The sequence below is a fragment of the Cynocephalus volans genome, chromosome X (genome assembly GCF_027409185.1).
Source record: "Cynocephalus volans isolate mCynVol1 chromosome X, mCynVol1.pri, whole genome shotgun sequence".
Taxonomy (NCBI): Eukaryota; Metazoa; Chordata; class Mammalia; order Dermoptera; family Cynocephalidae; genus Cynocephalus; species Cynocephalus volans.
In genome coordinates, this window is record NC_084478.1 from 116,192,656 (window position 1) to 116,208,457 (window position 15,802).

At 39.6% G+C, this 15,802-nt stretch overlaps 1 protein-coding gene across 1 annotated transcript in view; it reads left to right on the plus strand.

Annotated features, from left to right (window-relative positions):
- The first annotated feature begins 5,308 nt into the window (after positions 1-5,308).
- Positions 5,309-15,802, plus strand: part of NRK (Nik related kinase) — a 135,537-nt gene continuing 125,043 nt past the window's right edge. The window contains exons 1-2 of the mRNA XM_063084051.1: positions 5,309-5,488; positions 12,536-12,601. Of these exons, the coding sequence (XP_062940121.1) occupies positions 5,432-5,488; positions 12,536-12,601 (123 nt within the window). The 5' untranslated portion in view covers positions 5,309-5,431. The remainder of the gene's footprint in view (positions 5,489-12,535; positions 12,602-15,802) is intronic.

The following is a 15,802-nucleotide window of genomic DNA, read 5'->3' on the forward strand; positions in this document are numbered from 1 at the left end:
CACTATTACTTTCTCCTCCACACTGTTATGATCTGGATCTAGGAAAATATTGCACATATAGTTCCTGTCATCAGTCTGTATCATACACCTATGACAATTTTACTTCTGTTTTCTCTCTCCTTTATATCTTCAATCAAAAGGATACCCATGCTGCTTATATGATGTACTTCTTTCTACATAGATGTATAATTTCTTAAAGTTCAATTCTATATTCCTCTTTCCTTCTCTGGGCGTTTCCTCTTTTAAAAATGCATTCTTTGGGGATTGCTACTTGCAACTATTATTTTGTCAAGCCTCAATAATATTATGCAGATTGTACGCACACATGCACACACACATATATACACACATATTTCACGTGTTTTCATTTCCCTATATGTTGTGCATTCAGTGCCAAATCCAATTCAAAGCTTTTATAATTTGGGGAGCCCACTTCAAAAAAAAAAAAAGGAATATAAAATTATCAATATAGAATTACTAAGGCCATTCCCAGGGCCTTGGAAGTGTAAGTGAGGGGTCTTGAAGTTTAAGCTTCATTAGTACCATAATAAATATGTTCCTCTGTGCATTTGTGCTGGGTGAGAGAGGATGGGTATCCTGGGCTGGGAATTCCAAGACAAGGATGGTATGGCCTCCAAAGAGGGAAAAGACCAGGAAAAAATGGATGACTCATGACCAACTTCAGAAATTTAGGTCTTTTGGTTTTAATTTCCCTGTTTTAATTCTCTTTATAAAACAATTGTCTTTTTTTAGAGTAGCATTCCAGTTTTCAATAGCAACAAGACCCATATTCAACTGGGATCAAGTTTCCATGGCCCCATTTTAGAAACAAGCATAGCTCAAATCATGCCGAGCTTAAGAGCATTCCATGACAAGCAGCAGAAGCTTTGCAAACTATGGTCAGAAGGCACATTTCATGACCTTTAGCCTGAGAAACATTAGGTGGCTTGATGCATCGTCCCAAGAGGAGTGGCACATAGGAAAAACTAGAAAGATTGGTGTCAAGAGTGTTAGGAACTATGGTGGAAATTCTACAGTTGCCCAGGTGTCTCCATAAGGAGAAAAAAAATCTCAAGAATGTCCTTTAGCCCAGTGGTTCCCAAAGAAGTTTCCTCTCTCTACTAGGACTTCTTGAGGATCTTTCAGACGTGCTGCCCCAGCCACTCACAGGTATATTGGAAGATATATATATATAGAGAGAGAGAGACAGAGAGAGAGAGAGAGACAGAGAGAGAATAGGAGTGTTTGGAATCATAGAGGTGTGAATCTACATTTCAAAACTACTATATAACCTTATTTCAATATTCCCATACAGGACCCAGTAATGCAGACAGCAAACTTCTCCTAACAGAAGATTACAGGACATTGACTCATTTTCATATGTCAGAGTAGAGAAAAGCCAGTAAATGACAGACCTTTTTGCATGTACTTGAAAATATTAATAAAGCATTTTATGAGATTCAATTTATTAAATACGTGTCTATTAAGATATAGAATGTCAATCTTAATGCATTAATGAAAACAAGAAAAACAGCTGAGAACTTTCGAATATATATTTTTCAAAACACACACATACCATTGCAGTGTAATTTTTTCAGATTATGATTATTAGCAATTTATATGAAAAAATGAATATGTAGCTCTTTATATACAAAGATGGAAGTACCAACTTTGGAGGTTTTTTTTCCAGTAAAAGGCACAGCTGGCTTGCAAGAGAGGAGGTGCTATCAAGGGCCAAAAAGTAGAAAGATGCACACTGGCCCTCTGGGGGATTAAATCCATGCCCTTGGCACCATGTTTACAGTACTCCTACCAACTGAGCTAACTGGCTGTAACCTTGCCATTTAGCATCTCAGGTCTGTTAAGCATGATTCCTCATAAACACAGTCTCTTTCAAGTCCTCACTGAATAAGGTTTGTTTCCAGCCAAAAAAACTCTCTGGAAGGAATGGAAATGGATTTTAATTTTTTTAAGCATTGAGAATTGTTGTTGTTGTTGTTGTTTCTGGAAGTTTCTCAAGCTTGAAATCCATGATTTTTCCCCATGAGGTGATCTACTCAGTGATCTCTGCTCAGCCAGTCACTGCCTACTCTTAGGCTATGACCGGGTTCCATTTCTTTTTATAATGTCCATGTTATTTCTGTTAGGAGGGCTTGAGGGCTAAAAGGGGGAAGGGGGAACTGGATAGCTCAGGGGCCTAGCTAATGTCATCTGATCTCTCTTACCCTAAGGCTTTTTTGAATTTGGCTCTTCTTCACACAGTCTCAAAATATGCACAGGCCCTTCAACAGTCGTTGACAAGTGGGCTCTGGAGTCAGACTGCCTGAGTTGGAAGCCAGGCTCCTCCGATTACTAACTGTGAAGCTTTGGGCAAGTTAATTCATCTCTCTGTGCCTCAATTTCCTTGCCTATACAATGGGGGTAATAATTGAAAAACCTGAAAAAAATGTTTGACGAAATTAAATGAGATACTATATACAAAGCACTTAGTCTGGACTAAGCACTCAATAAATTTTAGCTATTAAAAAAAAAAAACCCAACAATTAAAAGTTACAAAGGGCTCAAGGCCTTCAGATAACAGAATGGATTGGAAGAGAAAGGGACAGAATAAATATAGGACATGTAATGTTGACAGAGAGACCATTTCTAGGTAAAACACAATCTGAAAAATTTCTGGGCTCTGGACAGACTAGGGTTATTTTTATGCAGTTTGAGGTCAGGAAAGAAAGAGAAAAAAATAACACGTTGTGAGGGGGAAGGGGAGGTGATGGTTGTGGGGTGAGGAGAAAAAAAGTCCTGTAATTGGAAAAAGTGTGCCTTATTTCAACATTGTGTTCAAGGCTCATTCCCATGCTTGGGGCCATCTATCTGCCTTCTGGTCTGCTAGTCAGGCTGAACTTCCCCAAGCTGGCCACAAAAATCCCCATAATGTCCACTTGCAAAGCAAAGTTTCCATGCTCTTTCATGCCTCCCTTTTCCTTGAAAATAATAATAAGAAAAAATGTATAGGTTCTCTGTCAAGTTCTGGTCAAACACCTTTCTTCCCCTCCCCCAAGTCAGAGGGGTATGCGGCTAATCCCTATGGAGTCATGAAGCCGCTACCCTCCCACAGAGCCTTGCAACTAGAGAGCCCAATGATCTATCCTGGATTCTTTTGCCTGGTCTGGACTTGCCCCTTAGACAGGCTAAAACAGTCTTTGCCATCGGGGGCCACGGGGCATTTCCCTACACCCTAAACCGCATTGTTAAAAAAAAAAAAAAAAAAAAAAAAAAAGTCTTAACTTATGAACACTTCTTCCCTTTAGTAAAGATTCTCTCCACAGTTCAGTGTTGTATTTCATGACTCCGTGACTTGATTTCTAAAAAACTAGGTGTATATATAAAAGTGTATCTTTCTATTAACTAGCTCACCTGCCCTTCTCTCATTATGAAATGTTAATTTCAGGCTCACACTTAGAAAGAGCCAGAAGAGTTTTACTGATCATCCAGGAATTCTTAAATTGTGTTTTAAAGGGGCAATATTTCGTGTAGTGGAGTTGTCAAGATTTGAATTTTTGGAAAATGTAATTTCTCTAATGGTATATCTCACATTTGAATTAACGAGAAAATTCGATCCAGAACACCCAGGTTTGTTTTGGGGGGGAGGTGGTGGTTGGCTTTCTCCGCACCCGTTAACAGGGAATTTTCTTTAGTGAGACCCGTTTCCTCAAACAGGCTGTGGCCATTACAGAGCTCACCGAAGCTTGGAGGTTAAGGAATGTAAAGAGGCCAAATTCGTGCGTTGAAACTCACACGAAATAAACAAAATTCACCAATACATAAAGAGAATAATTACAAACATCAGAACAGTGGGTAAGAAATGGTGAGCTCGAGGTTAGTGGGAAAAATTATTCGTATAAACCTTCTCAGAAGAGGTAGAACATTCTTAATTAAAAAAGAAACAGGAAACAAATCCCCCACTTCACGTCCTGACCCTGGAGTTCGTGTGCGCAGAACGCAGTCTGTGAGCTCCAGAGAAAGTAAGCAGCTCCGGGACATTTTCTAATGTGCTCTTTGCACTGCAAGAGCTTAGAATGCGGTTAGTTTTACGCACCGACTCCCTTTCCCATAAATGCTTCAAGGGGCGCCTTACTTCTCAAGGCTAAATCAAGTTTGTCACATTTCTTTAATCTGTGTGTCTCAGACCCCCTGTGCTTTGAGGGGAAACGGTGGCGAACAGCCTGGACGCCCGGAAACTTTTTGCAATGAATGAGCGAATGAATGAAACCTGGCCCGAACGCTGGAGACTGGGAAGAACGCAAGAACTTTCTCTGCACATTGCAAACGCGTCTGCAAAAAGGATCCGGAGCAACTGGGGTTTCAGAGACTCAGTCAGTCTGTCTTAACCCCAAGCACCTGTGAACAGGTGCGGTTCCGAGTGAGCAACAGCCAGGGAGGTACCAACTAGCCTGGGGCCAGAGAAGATGCAGCCCGCCTCGAAGGGACTTCGCAACAGCTTTGTCCATTCTGAGCTGCCCTAGGCTAGGCTAGTGGCTTTCGAAGGCCGAGCTGTGGCAGCCCTGGGGTTCACTCAGTACCCTCTTCTGCTCAAAAATGGCTCGTCTAGGTCTGATCCCTAAGCCACTGGCAAGTAATTTCTTTTTCTAACTCGATGAGTCTTTGCAATAAGTGGAGCAATAAAATCAGAGGAGCAGAAAGAGAAAATAGACAACTAAAAAAGTTTCGAGTGTTTCTTGGGGAGACGAGGGCGCGGGCTGTTTGGACTGTGGCAGAGCTGTGGGGCCCAGACTGGGAGCGGCGCAGAGCGGGACCGGTTTTCCGGGGCTGGCAGCTGCCTCGAAAAAGTTTCCTGTGGAACACTCGCCAGCGGGGGCGGGGGCGGGGGCGGCGGGCGCAGCAGTAGACGTGGGAGGGGGCGAGAGGGTGGGGGAAGGCCGCGAGGGGCCGGCTCGCGAACCGTTATAGTCCTTCAGCACCTCCCTCGGCCGGTGGCCCCCACAGCCTGCCTCCCCGCCGCGCAGCTGCCCACCTGGCGACGTGACGCTGCACCAATCCCCTTCGAGCTGCTCCCGGGGGCCCCTCTTCTTGCACCGCCCCCCTCCCCACCCTGAAAGAGGCGCACCCTGCCGGGGCAGACACTGCACTCTCGCCGCGGAGCACCCCTCTAGCTTCTTCAACTCCCGGACGGCCGCTCAGGCTCTTCTCTCGCCTTAGCCAAACTTGCTTTCCCGCCTCGCAAACTCAGGCTTCCCTCCACTCCCAGCTCTTTCCCTCCACTTTCACCTCCTCTTTCTCCCACGCCACAAACCCCGATCCCCGACTCCTCTCTTCCACCCTCTTCCTTCCCTTCTCCCCCCTTAAACTCCTCGTCCGCTTCCACCGGCGCACGCCCAACTCAGTCGCCCGCTCCCGTTCAGCCCGGCTCGAAGCCATGGCGGGACCTGGGGGCTGGAGAGACAAGGAGGTCACGGATCTGGGCCACTTGCCGGTGAGTAACGGACGCCCGTCGCCCCCAAGTGAGACCTTTCTGTGGGTTCTGAGCACCAGGGGAGAAGGCGGACGCCCTCAAGCCGGGCTAGGCCAGGACTTCGACGGGTCCTGCGGGCGCGGGAGGGGACGCCAGGAGCGGGTGAGTGGAAAAGGCGCCCCCTGGACACGGGGGCCGCGCCAAACTTCAAGGAAAGGCAAAGGAATGGGATGGCGAGGGGAAGGGGGAGAGAAGAGGCGGCAGTGGGGTGCTGAGGACCCTAAACAGCAGGACATTTTCTAATCTGGCTCGCTTTATCTAGCGAAGCTCTGGTACCTGTCCTAGCGGGGCTCCAGGAAAGGCCAAAAAGTGCGACGTCGCGTCCCTGTTACCCCGCCGCCCTGTCGTTTGCTTCTCTTGCCAGCGGAGATGACTACTTGCTGGTGGCCTTTACTTTTAGGCGACGATGGGCTAGAAAATTAAAGCGGTGGAGTTTCACTTCTCTCACTTTCTAATAGCACTTTCTAAAACCTTCTTATTCTTGCCAGGGACATGTTCCCAATTTAATGTCGCGGGAGCGAAAGAACTCGACGCCGTTTGGGGAAGAAGTGAATTCTGCACACCCCAATTAGAAAAGCATTGCACTCCCTATCTAACCAGATTTAGCTTTTTCAACTGGTTTTCGTTTGTGAGTTCTCCTTTTCCCGAATGCCCATTTTTCTTCCAGAGTTTGTAATTGATTGGTGAGCTATTATCGCCATTGTTATTAGTAGACTTATTATTTTAGCAGCGCCATTTATTTCATTGGCATCTGGTTTCTGGCTGATATTGGATCCTACCCAAATCCGTTTTTCAAGTTCCGTTTTTAGATTGGCATTTCACTCGTACCCTCTCTTGAATGCAAAGGGCCCCTGGACTCTCCAAAAGGGAATAAGCAGGCACCGTGCTGGAATGATCTCCAGGCAACTGTAGTTGAGGGCTATGGCCTGCTTGCTTTGTGAAAAGCTAAATATTAACCTTAAGGTTATAGGACTATTCAAAGTCGCACTGGCTTAATTTTATACATATTTGGCACTTAAAGATTGTGTTATTGATGGTGACAGACACCTGCTCCCCTCAAAAATGGGGCATTCCCAAAGCCTTGCCTATGTAATTTTACACTAGAATGGTGTATATGGGGAGGAGAGGTGATGCACATGGGTAACATTTTAGCAAAGTGTTCTCAGCCATTAAAAAAAAATACTCAATAAAAAACATGTTGAATTACAGATATTAGCATTGTGATTATTGATACAGCTTCATAAAATAAGGTCACAGAACTTTTTAAAATTAAATCTTTTTCCACCCCGCATGCACCCAGAATTCCTTCCTTTTGTGTAAATATGTAAGATTTCTGGAATATGGAGGCCTCAACTGTTGGTGGTTACCTTTCTGAACAGAACTTTCATATACAGACTAGATTTGCTACCAAGCAAAAGTGTAAAACTAACGAATGAAATGTTACCCTCCTCCAACATTCTCTGTGTATAGTGGGGGAAAGGGAAAAAAAAAAAGAAAAGAAAAGAAAAAAGCAAACTAGGGCAAATATATGGAACTACATATAGTACATATAGGCAAACTGAAATAAACTCCTCTCTAAAAATGACTAAAGAAAGGAATGGGAAAGACCTCATAGAAAAGATAGGGTTGGGGTTCCAAACCCAAGGAGAAAGCTAAAAAAAGGTTTTATTGCCAATAAAAAAAAAATGGGGGCAAATGGACCAGGCTAACTGACCTGGCGGACATAAGAATTTAATGACTGCCCAGGAGATAAGCAGCGGGAAGGCTGCAATCTTTACATTGCAATTCAATGGAATGTTAGTTTTCTGGGGGCGGGGGGAGAGAAGGGGTACATGGGGAGAGGAGAAAGGTGAATGTTTTTTATGTAGGGAGAGTAGGGGGAAGTCACAAATTCTCAGGACACTGATGCTTGGCCTCATTTTACAGACTGTATGAAAGTCACATAAAGTCCTCAGGTTCTAACAATTTCTAAATTTCCTACAGGAGCCATTTTGTCTCATGTGAAGATTTTCACAATCTGAGCAAATTATACATAACTCTGCCGGAACACGCAGATCCAATCCCTAAGAAATCTAACAGAGGGGCAGCCCACCCTTTAGAATTTCTTTTAATGTCAAATTTTTGGAGATTCGAAAATCATTGTTGCTTTAGTCACAGAGGTATATTTTAGTGATTTGGGATTTCTTTATATTGCTTATTTCCTTAACCTTTGAAGAAGTAAAAGTAAATGAAGAGGTGAGGAGACATCTAAGTTAGCTGTGAAGTTTGCATTTTGATGCAAAGTAGAGATGATAAAGCAAGCAAAGAAACCTGCATATGGGTGTATCCCTTGCGATAATTATACTCAATAAGACATATATGAAGATCAGAAATTTGGCATCTGTCAATACCAAATATACCAATTTGAGAACAGCCAAATAATGAGAGATTCAAACCTTGGATTTTCAAATTGAGCAAAAACAACCTTGTGGAGTACAGAAGAATAATTAAACATGGGTCTAGTTTAAGATTGATACATTATGTCCTTTGTAGGGCTGCTAGCTTGCTGAGCAAATTGGGATTTAAAGAAAGTGGCAGAAGATAATTTGGTATTTTTGTTACTAGATAGATATTTTTGTTACTAGATAGATATTTTAAACCTAAAATAGTAAGCAAGAATGAAAGAGGGGGAGGTAGAAAAGTAGGAATAATTATATAACTTTTAAAATGAAGAAAATTTAACCTTTATATAGTTATAAAATTTTTTTTGCATAATGCCCTTAAGTTAGAGACAAAATAAGAAAGCCAGTGTAATTACCAGTGAATAATATATCAACTCAATTATGTTTGTTAATTAATAGGTTACAGTATTTTTTCCTGATTTTCTATTGAATAAATATTTTCTATATGTTATAAAACAAAAATGAAAGTGCAAAGATTTGTGGTTTGAGCTTCCTATTTGAAAAGAGACTTACAAAGGCTTATGTCTTTATACATATCTTTGTAAAATGTATGTATTTTTTTTCTCCTTGCCTGCCAGCGATACCTGGGCTTGTGCCTATCTATCTATCTATCTTTTTTTTTTTTTTTCCAAGTATGTCTGCATCACTCAGTCCTTGGGACTGGCAACTATTTCTTCATCTCCAAATCTGGCATGTCTTTCACTATGATTGTCCTTTTGCCTTCTGTGCCCAGTACGGCTGAGGCCTTGGTATTTGACACTGCCATGTGTAGTCCTAATCTATATTGGGGTCAGGATTAGATATGCCTTGAGGACAGTATTGGCAGAGGTGATCTGAAATAGCACATGATACCAAAACTATATTTGAATTACATTAGTTTTATATTTAAATATAACTGCCAGCTCTCCCAGTCTCCCACCATTGAGACCAACCCTGCTTTCCACATTCAGTCATGAGAAACTTCCCTCTTTATCAAGTCCCTTAAGTGCCCTATTCAGAAGTAGTTTTACCTTCAAGTCTACAGGGATTGAAATATTCAGCATATCCTTAATCACATATAGAGCATCACCTCAGCATGACATTTTACTTCAATTTATTTTCTCAGTTTTTTTTTCCCCCAGTTTCTAGAGCAGCGGTTTTCATATGTAAATGCATAAGATTAAATCATCTGGAGATTTTGTGGACCCTCCCCTGAAATTCTGATTTTGTAATTCCATGAGATGCCCAAGGAATCTGTATTTTTAAGAAAATTCCCCAGATGATTTTCATGTAAAATTAGACTACGCACTCCATAGCTTGAGAAGCACTGGTCTAGGGGAAGAAATTTATTTTAAAACTCTCAACACTCCATTTACATTATGAAGCCCATTCCTCCAACTATCTCTGATATTCACTCTGGCACTTATCTCGTCATATCCACCATTTTCAGATTTTTTTCTCCATAAGCCTTTTTAATAAAATTGCTGTTTCTAATATTAAAAATAAAAGAAAAAGGAAAGCCTTTGCTCTCTCCTTCTAGGTACTGTGCAATCTCTTTCCTTCCTTTTGCTGCATGACTACTGGAACACATTTCCTCACTCTCCTTCTTCACTATCCTAAATTTGAAATGTCTTGTTACTCATGATGGCCATTTATTTGTTCCCTTTTCTCCTTAATCTCTGCCATATTTGGTTCTATTGATCAGCCTCTGCTTTGAAAGTCTGTCCCTTCACCAGTAAACACTGCCTTCTAGTGGTTCTTTTTCTTCCTGTTGCCCCCACCCGAGGCCCTTATTAAAATTAGCCATCAAGGTGCTCATTCTTTCCCCCTCCCCTTGAATTCAGAAGACAAAAACAGAGCCCCAAATTCTGGGTTTCAGGGGGCAGCCAACTAGGGCTTTTAAATTACAAGAGATAATTTAGATACATAGAAAGATACAACAAAAATATAAAGTATTTGTCTAACAATATATGATTCAAAAATATTTTAAGACTTAGATTTTTTAGTAATTTTGTTTGAGAAAAGCTTCAGAAATTAGAATTTCTTCTTTACTGACCACTTTGTTTACCCAAATGGGACACCAAAGCATGCCAAATCCTCAAATAGTCTCCAAATTGATATAGCAGTCATAGATACAAGTGTATTTCCTCTTCTGGTTTTCTTATCTTGGGGTAGCAGGGCAGAGGAGAGGACCAGGTAAATATGGAGGCCCTTCTACTGTGGACCTCTTGGTCACAGTGACCAAGAAAAGCGTTTTCCTTTAATTCTTCCTTCCTTGAGTGCCCAGAAAAACTTGCTCTAAGTGGAAAACATTATATAAGAAATCGTGTATAATTATCCTAGTAATTAGCATAGTCCCTCCCTTTATTTTCCCCCAATTTAACAATCATTTAGTCTTGAAAGATAGCATGCAGATGGGGAACAAAAAATATTACATAAAGCTAATTAAAACTATGTATAGTCTTAGAATACATGAATATTAAGTTAAGCTGCCTTTAAGAAAAAAGGAAGTTTAAAAAACGTTCTTTTATTAATTGTGAGCATAAGGAGAATTAAGATGGTGTGGTCATTTGTGAGCAGGAAAATGTTTCCTGACAACATGAATATAAATAAAATAAAGCCTCCGTGAATTTCCACAAGCGTTTTGTTATCCCAGTCCATTTCCTTGGGGTCTCTTTGGAGTAATTAGATACCCAAGTTCAAATCTGAGCAAGGTACTGATGTTATTGAGGGCTAGGAAAAGGATTAAAGATATTTAAGACTGTTTGTGCTCAGAGATTCAGAAATAAAAGTTGTACAGACGATGCGGTCGCTGTCTTATATATGGTATCTTTTCCAGCTAAAATGCAGCCTTGACTGTAACAAAGAATGGTTTACCAATAGGAATTAGCTAACATATTTGATTCTTTTGACAGATGGCCAGAGGCTGTTTCTCCAGAATTAATCATGTCTAAAATGAATCCCTCTATGATATTCTTCAAAAAAATATGCTGAAGTGATAAAGTCTTCGAGCTTGTCATAAGTAACTTTTTTTCCTTAAATCTTTCAATGGTGATAACAAAAGTGATACGTTTAATGTCAAGGACACTATAAAAATCTATTTTTACTTCTTGAATACTAAAAATTGTCTTTTTAAATAACTTTTACATTTTCGTTGGGAGTATGTGCCCTGAACTATTTGCTTATAATGATGACTGTGTCTATTGTGACGTTAATTTTGATGATCATTTTGAGAAAGTGGGCTGCTGCTTTGTCTAACAGTGGTTGTATCAATCCTGTGGAAATATCTGTATTTTAGAATGGTAGAATTTGATTTTTTTCTATAGAATTTTAAAGCTGGGAAATCACCTAAAACAACACCTTAATTTTATGTATGTGAAAACTGAACGCCAGAGAGAGTAAATAACTTAACTGGAGTCATATAGTTAATTAATGGCAGAGCTGGGGCTAAAACTGAAGCCTCATGACTGTTCAGTTGAATATTTGTTGACTGAAGTAATCCCAGGGCTATGTCATTCTCCTATGACAGTTTTGCTAGATTACACAAATATCCCACCCATTTAAAAAAGTTTATAATTTTATTCATATATGTTGCATGTACTCAGGAGTTTCTCTGTTTTGCTCACATTTGTCGCAATGATAAAAATGTTTTCAAATAGTATTAAAATTTGTGTGTCTAAAATGTGCTTTCTGTAAGGCATGTGAATTTCTAAGAACTTGCCAATGTCCTACCATTTTGTTTATAAATTGGCATCTACTCATGCCTCATTTAAGATTTGCTAAAATAGCAAAACAGACTATTAGACTAAAAGTTCAAGCAGTGATAAAATTCAAGGAACCATGTTTTGTGGTGAACAAGAAAGGAATACCCATATTTAAAGGTAAGGAAACAATGCTTGAGGGTGAACATGGAAGCCTTAGGACTCTATCCCTAAACATGTTGTGTTTTCTTTCCTATGATACCACATTTAGTCTTAAGTCACTGAAAATATCAGCTTGCGCCATGAAAAAGTATTCAGCTGATACAAAGATTAACTTTAAAAAAACAAAAACAACACTGCCTAGTTTTTTTAAAATGACTCTTTTAATGCCATGACTTTGCTTTGTTATTCATATTTAAAATGCTATTTTTTTCTTAAGAGTTGCTATAGTATAAATACGTCGTCTAGATTTTGTATCCAATATCCAGTCATCATTGCTGTATGTTAAACTTTCCTGTTTGGTTAGCACTCAGAAGATGGGTATTAAGAGAGAACTTCGAAAGCAAGTAAATGAACTTATTTCTATTTTAATTATTTTTCTAATTAAGTCATGAATATTCCTCAGCTTTACATAATTGTGTGCATTTTACAGTTTTATGATAACTTAATTACACAACTACTTAATGTCCATATCATTGTTTCTTTTTTATAAATGACTGTACTCAGTCCAGGGAGATTGTGACATGTCTATCTTCTTTTGGTAAATGACACTTAGGGTCTTCCCATGTAAATTCTAAGGAAACAAGGCAGTTTGGAAATACCATTTAAGGTAATTAAATGCCTATTTTCCCTCGAAGATTGACAGTTTTTGTTCTACTTTTTTTCAGGATCCGACTGGAATATTTTCACTAGATAAAACAATTGGCCTTGGTACTTATGGCAGAATCTATTTGGTAAGTGGAGTTAGATTATTTGTTTTCTAATAACAATAATTGTGAGTCGAACCCCCACACTGCAAATCAAATAATTCCAAGACATAGCATTTCACTTTGAGTGATAAATCAAGTTAAAATTAAGATAGCTCAGTGAATCTATAGTAAATCAACCAACCAAAGATAAGACCTATAAGTTATTAGCAGGAAAGTAATAAAGTCACCAATGGAAAAGGAAACTAATTCAAATAAGATGTACCTAAATAAAAATATCACTTGATTTATATTATACATCTATACTATTCTAATTACACATATTCAACTTTAAACTGAATATAATAAAAAATAAAGTTTTCATAACATTCTATATCATATTGTGTACATGAGTGTGCACGTGTGTCATAAAGTTTGCTGAAGAATCTAACAAGAAAAATTATGCATTTATTTAAAGATTATATATTAAGCACTAAGTATGTGTCAGGCTCTGTGACAGTCTCTGGGGGATAAATTGATAAACAAAACAGACAAGGTTCCTGCTCTTATGGGGCTTGTGGTCTAAAAATGTATAAGTGATTAAGTGTGTGTAGGTGTGGGGAGGGGACTTGGGGGACCTACATATATGACATAAGTACACAAATAACTGTATAATTTCGGTTGTAATATATGATCTGTAAGACAATTCCTAGTGATATAAACTCCTAGTGATACAAAAAAGGGAGGCTTAATTTACATCAAAGTGTCAGTGTTGACCTCTCAGTCCCTGGAAAATAACAGTTAAACTGATACCAGGAGAATAAATATGAGGTGACCAAGCAAAAGTGGGGTTGTGGAAGATGATGTTAATGCATTCTAGGTAGAGGCAGGGTCAGTGTTGAGGGCTGGATGAGGGATGGAGGTGCTTTAGTAGCCCGATCACCTTGGTCAGGTACCCTTCCCCCACTCTCTAATATAGGGATTTAACATTTTTCTCAATATTGTATAAGTTTCTATAAAATGCAGTATTACTCTTTCCCAGTCCTGTCCCTCAGAATCCAGAATACTGTCCCTAGGCTGATCACAGATTACTGTAGACTGATCACACGTCCTCTAAATATGGGTTGTGTAGAGGTGTCCTGGTAAAGGTTCAGAGGAAGAGGTTTCTTTCTAGTTCAGACAAGGGTGACGTCTGCTTGCTAAACCTTGCAACTTTGGGGCTACATCTGCCCGAAGGGGCTGCTTTTCTAATTCTTCTACCCAGGTTGGAGTGGGGACATGCTTTTAAAACTTTGCACAAATGTGCCTGTAGCGTAGAAGTTGAATAGTAGGAATAGCATGTGGACAGGTCCTAAAAGCAGAAAGAACCTTGGTTAGCATCGGGAACAGAAAGAATGCCAGTATTCACGACAAAATTTTTTCAAACTGTTTTGACCTTACCCACTAACATAACCAATAAACTATAGACAGTGACATGATACAGACCCAAATATATTATTTATGCTACCTCAATTGAATCCCATCCTGAATAACTGGTTAACATTTGTGTAATCTAGATCAGTTTTCCCACCTTATATACAGGTACTTACACCTGATACACAGAAGCAGTTTCTCTTCTTTATGACGCATTTACAGTCTCTATGGCTCTGTACACATTTTAACTCGTGAGGGGCGTGTGTGTCAGTGTGTGTGTGTGTGTGTGTATGTATACTTCTTCTGATTTAAAGGTGTAGAGCCTTCTCCGCCACCAGATGTTAGAAATAAAAACCTTAGAGTCATGTAAGGTAAGAAGCAAAGATAAGATTAAACAACACAAACAGATGATGTCTCATCATCATTCATCAGAAGTGTGATGCTATCAAAGGAAGAAAATTCAAGAGGCTAAATAAAAAGGTAAGTTGTGCATGAGAGCTCCCTTTTTTAAAACTCAGAGTTTACTGAGGTGTAGTATATATTTGGTAAAATTTACTCTTTCTAAAGTGTACATTTTTAATGATTTGGACAAGCACACAGAGTCATATAACTACCACCACAGTCAAGATTTTAAACATACATCTTAAATTAATCACAATGTTCAAAGGATATTCTACTGCTTCACTGTGTGTTGTCCCAAAAGGTGTGCTATAGTTATCACACATTTTCTTTTACATATTGATATAAACCCATAATATTACTGTACTTTTTTACTATACTTACTCTTTTCCTTATACTCACTATGACTATTTTTTATTTAGATAGCCAGTGATCTTTTAGATCAATTAAAAATAAGGAAAAAGTCCTTTATATTTATCTTCATTGTAGCCATTTCAGAAATCTTCATTTCTTGGCGTAGATCCAAGTTTCTGTCTGGTATAAAGAACTTAAGACTGAAGAACTTCCTCTAACATTTCTTGTAGTCCAGGGCTTCTGGTAATTAATTATCTGCCTTTGTGTGAAAAGTATTTCTCCTTTATTTTTTGAAAGATATTTACACTGGGTATAGAATTATGGGTTGACAATTGTTTTTTCTTTCATCCCTTTAAATATGCCATTCCACTGTCCCCTGGTTTGCATAGTTTCTGAAGTCTGCAGCACTGATATTTGCTCCTTGGTATTTTTCCTCCCCTAGTGACATACTGCTAATGCGTTTCTTTATGTGCTTGTTATCCTGGTGATGTAGGTGCAGGGAGGAGTTCTCTGTTTTTCTGATTCAACCTCAGCTCAGTCTTAGCAGATCCTATGCCTCTGGGTCATGAGAGTGAGAATTTCTTAGTTATCCTGCTCCTCTCTTAATGGTAAGACACTTCTAATTGTTTGGGCTCAGAACTAATTATTGCCCTCCACCAGAAGTAGAAGGCATTATTTTTTTTATTTTTTTACCTTTGCCCAGTTGCAGTAGGTCTTTATCTGTACTCTGGGGTGAATAGGGTTTCCTGCCCTTCCCCTAGGGCTTAAGATATTTATTCATTAGGGGGAAAGGAACTGGACCTGGTTTTTTGCCTTTTCTACTGTGTACCTTCTCCTCTCTACTAGGTCTGTACCATAAATCTGTGGAGAAGAGCCCATTAGTGTATGTAAATTCTTGTGTCTGCAGCTCCCAGGTGTTCTGTACTCTCATGCTAGCCCACACTTGGCCTTTAGTAATTAATTGAAAAGATTAGCTGAATTCTTTATACTGCCTCTATGGTGACCTTGTCTCCCCCCTGCAGCCACAAATGAGCCAGTGCTCATGTCCTGGCTCTCCTTGTGGGTGCTTTTTTTTCTTCAGAC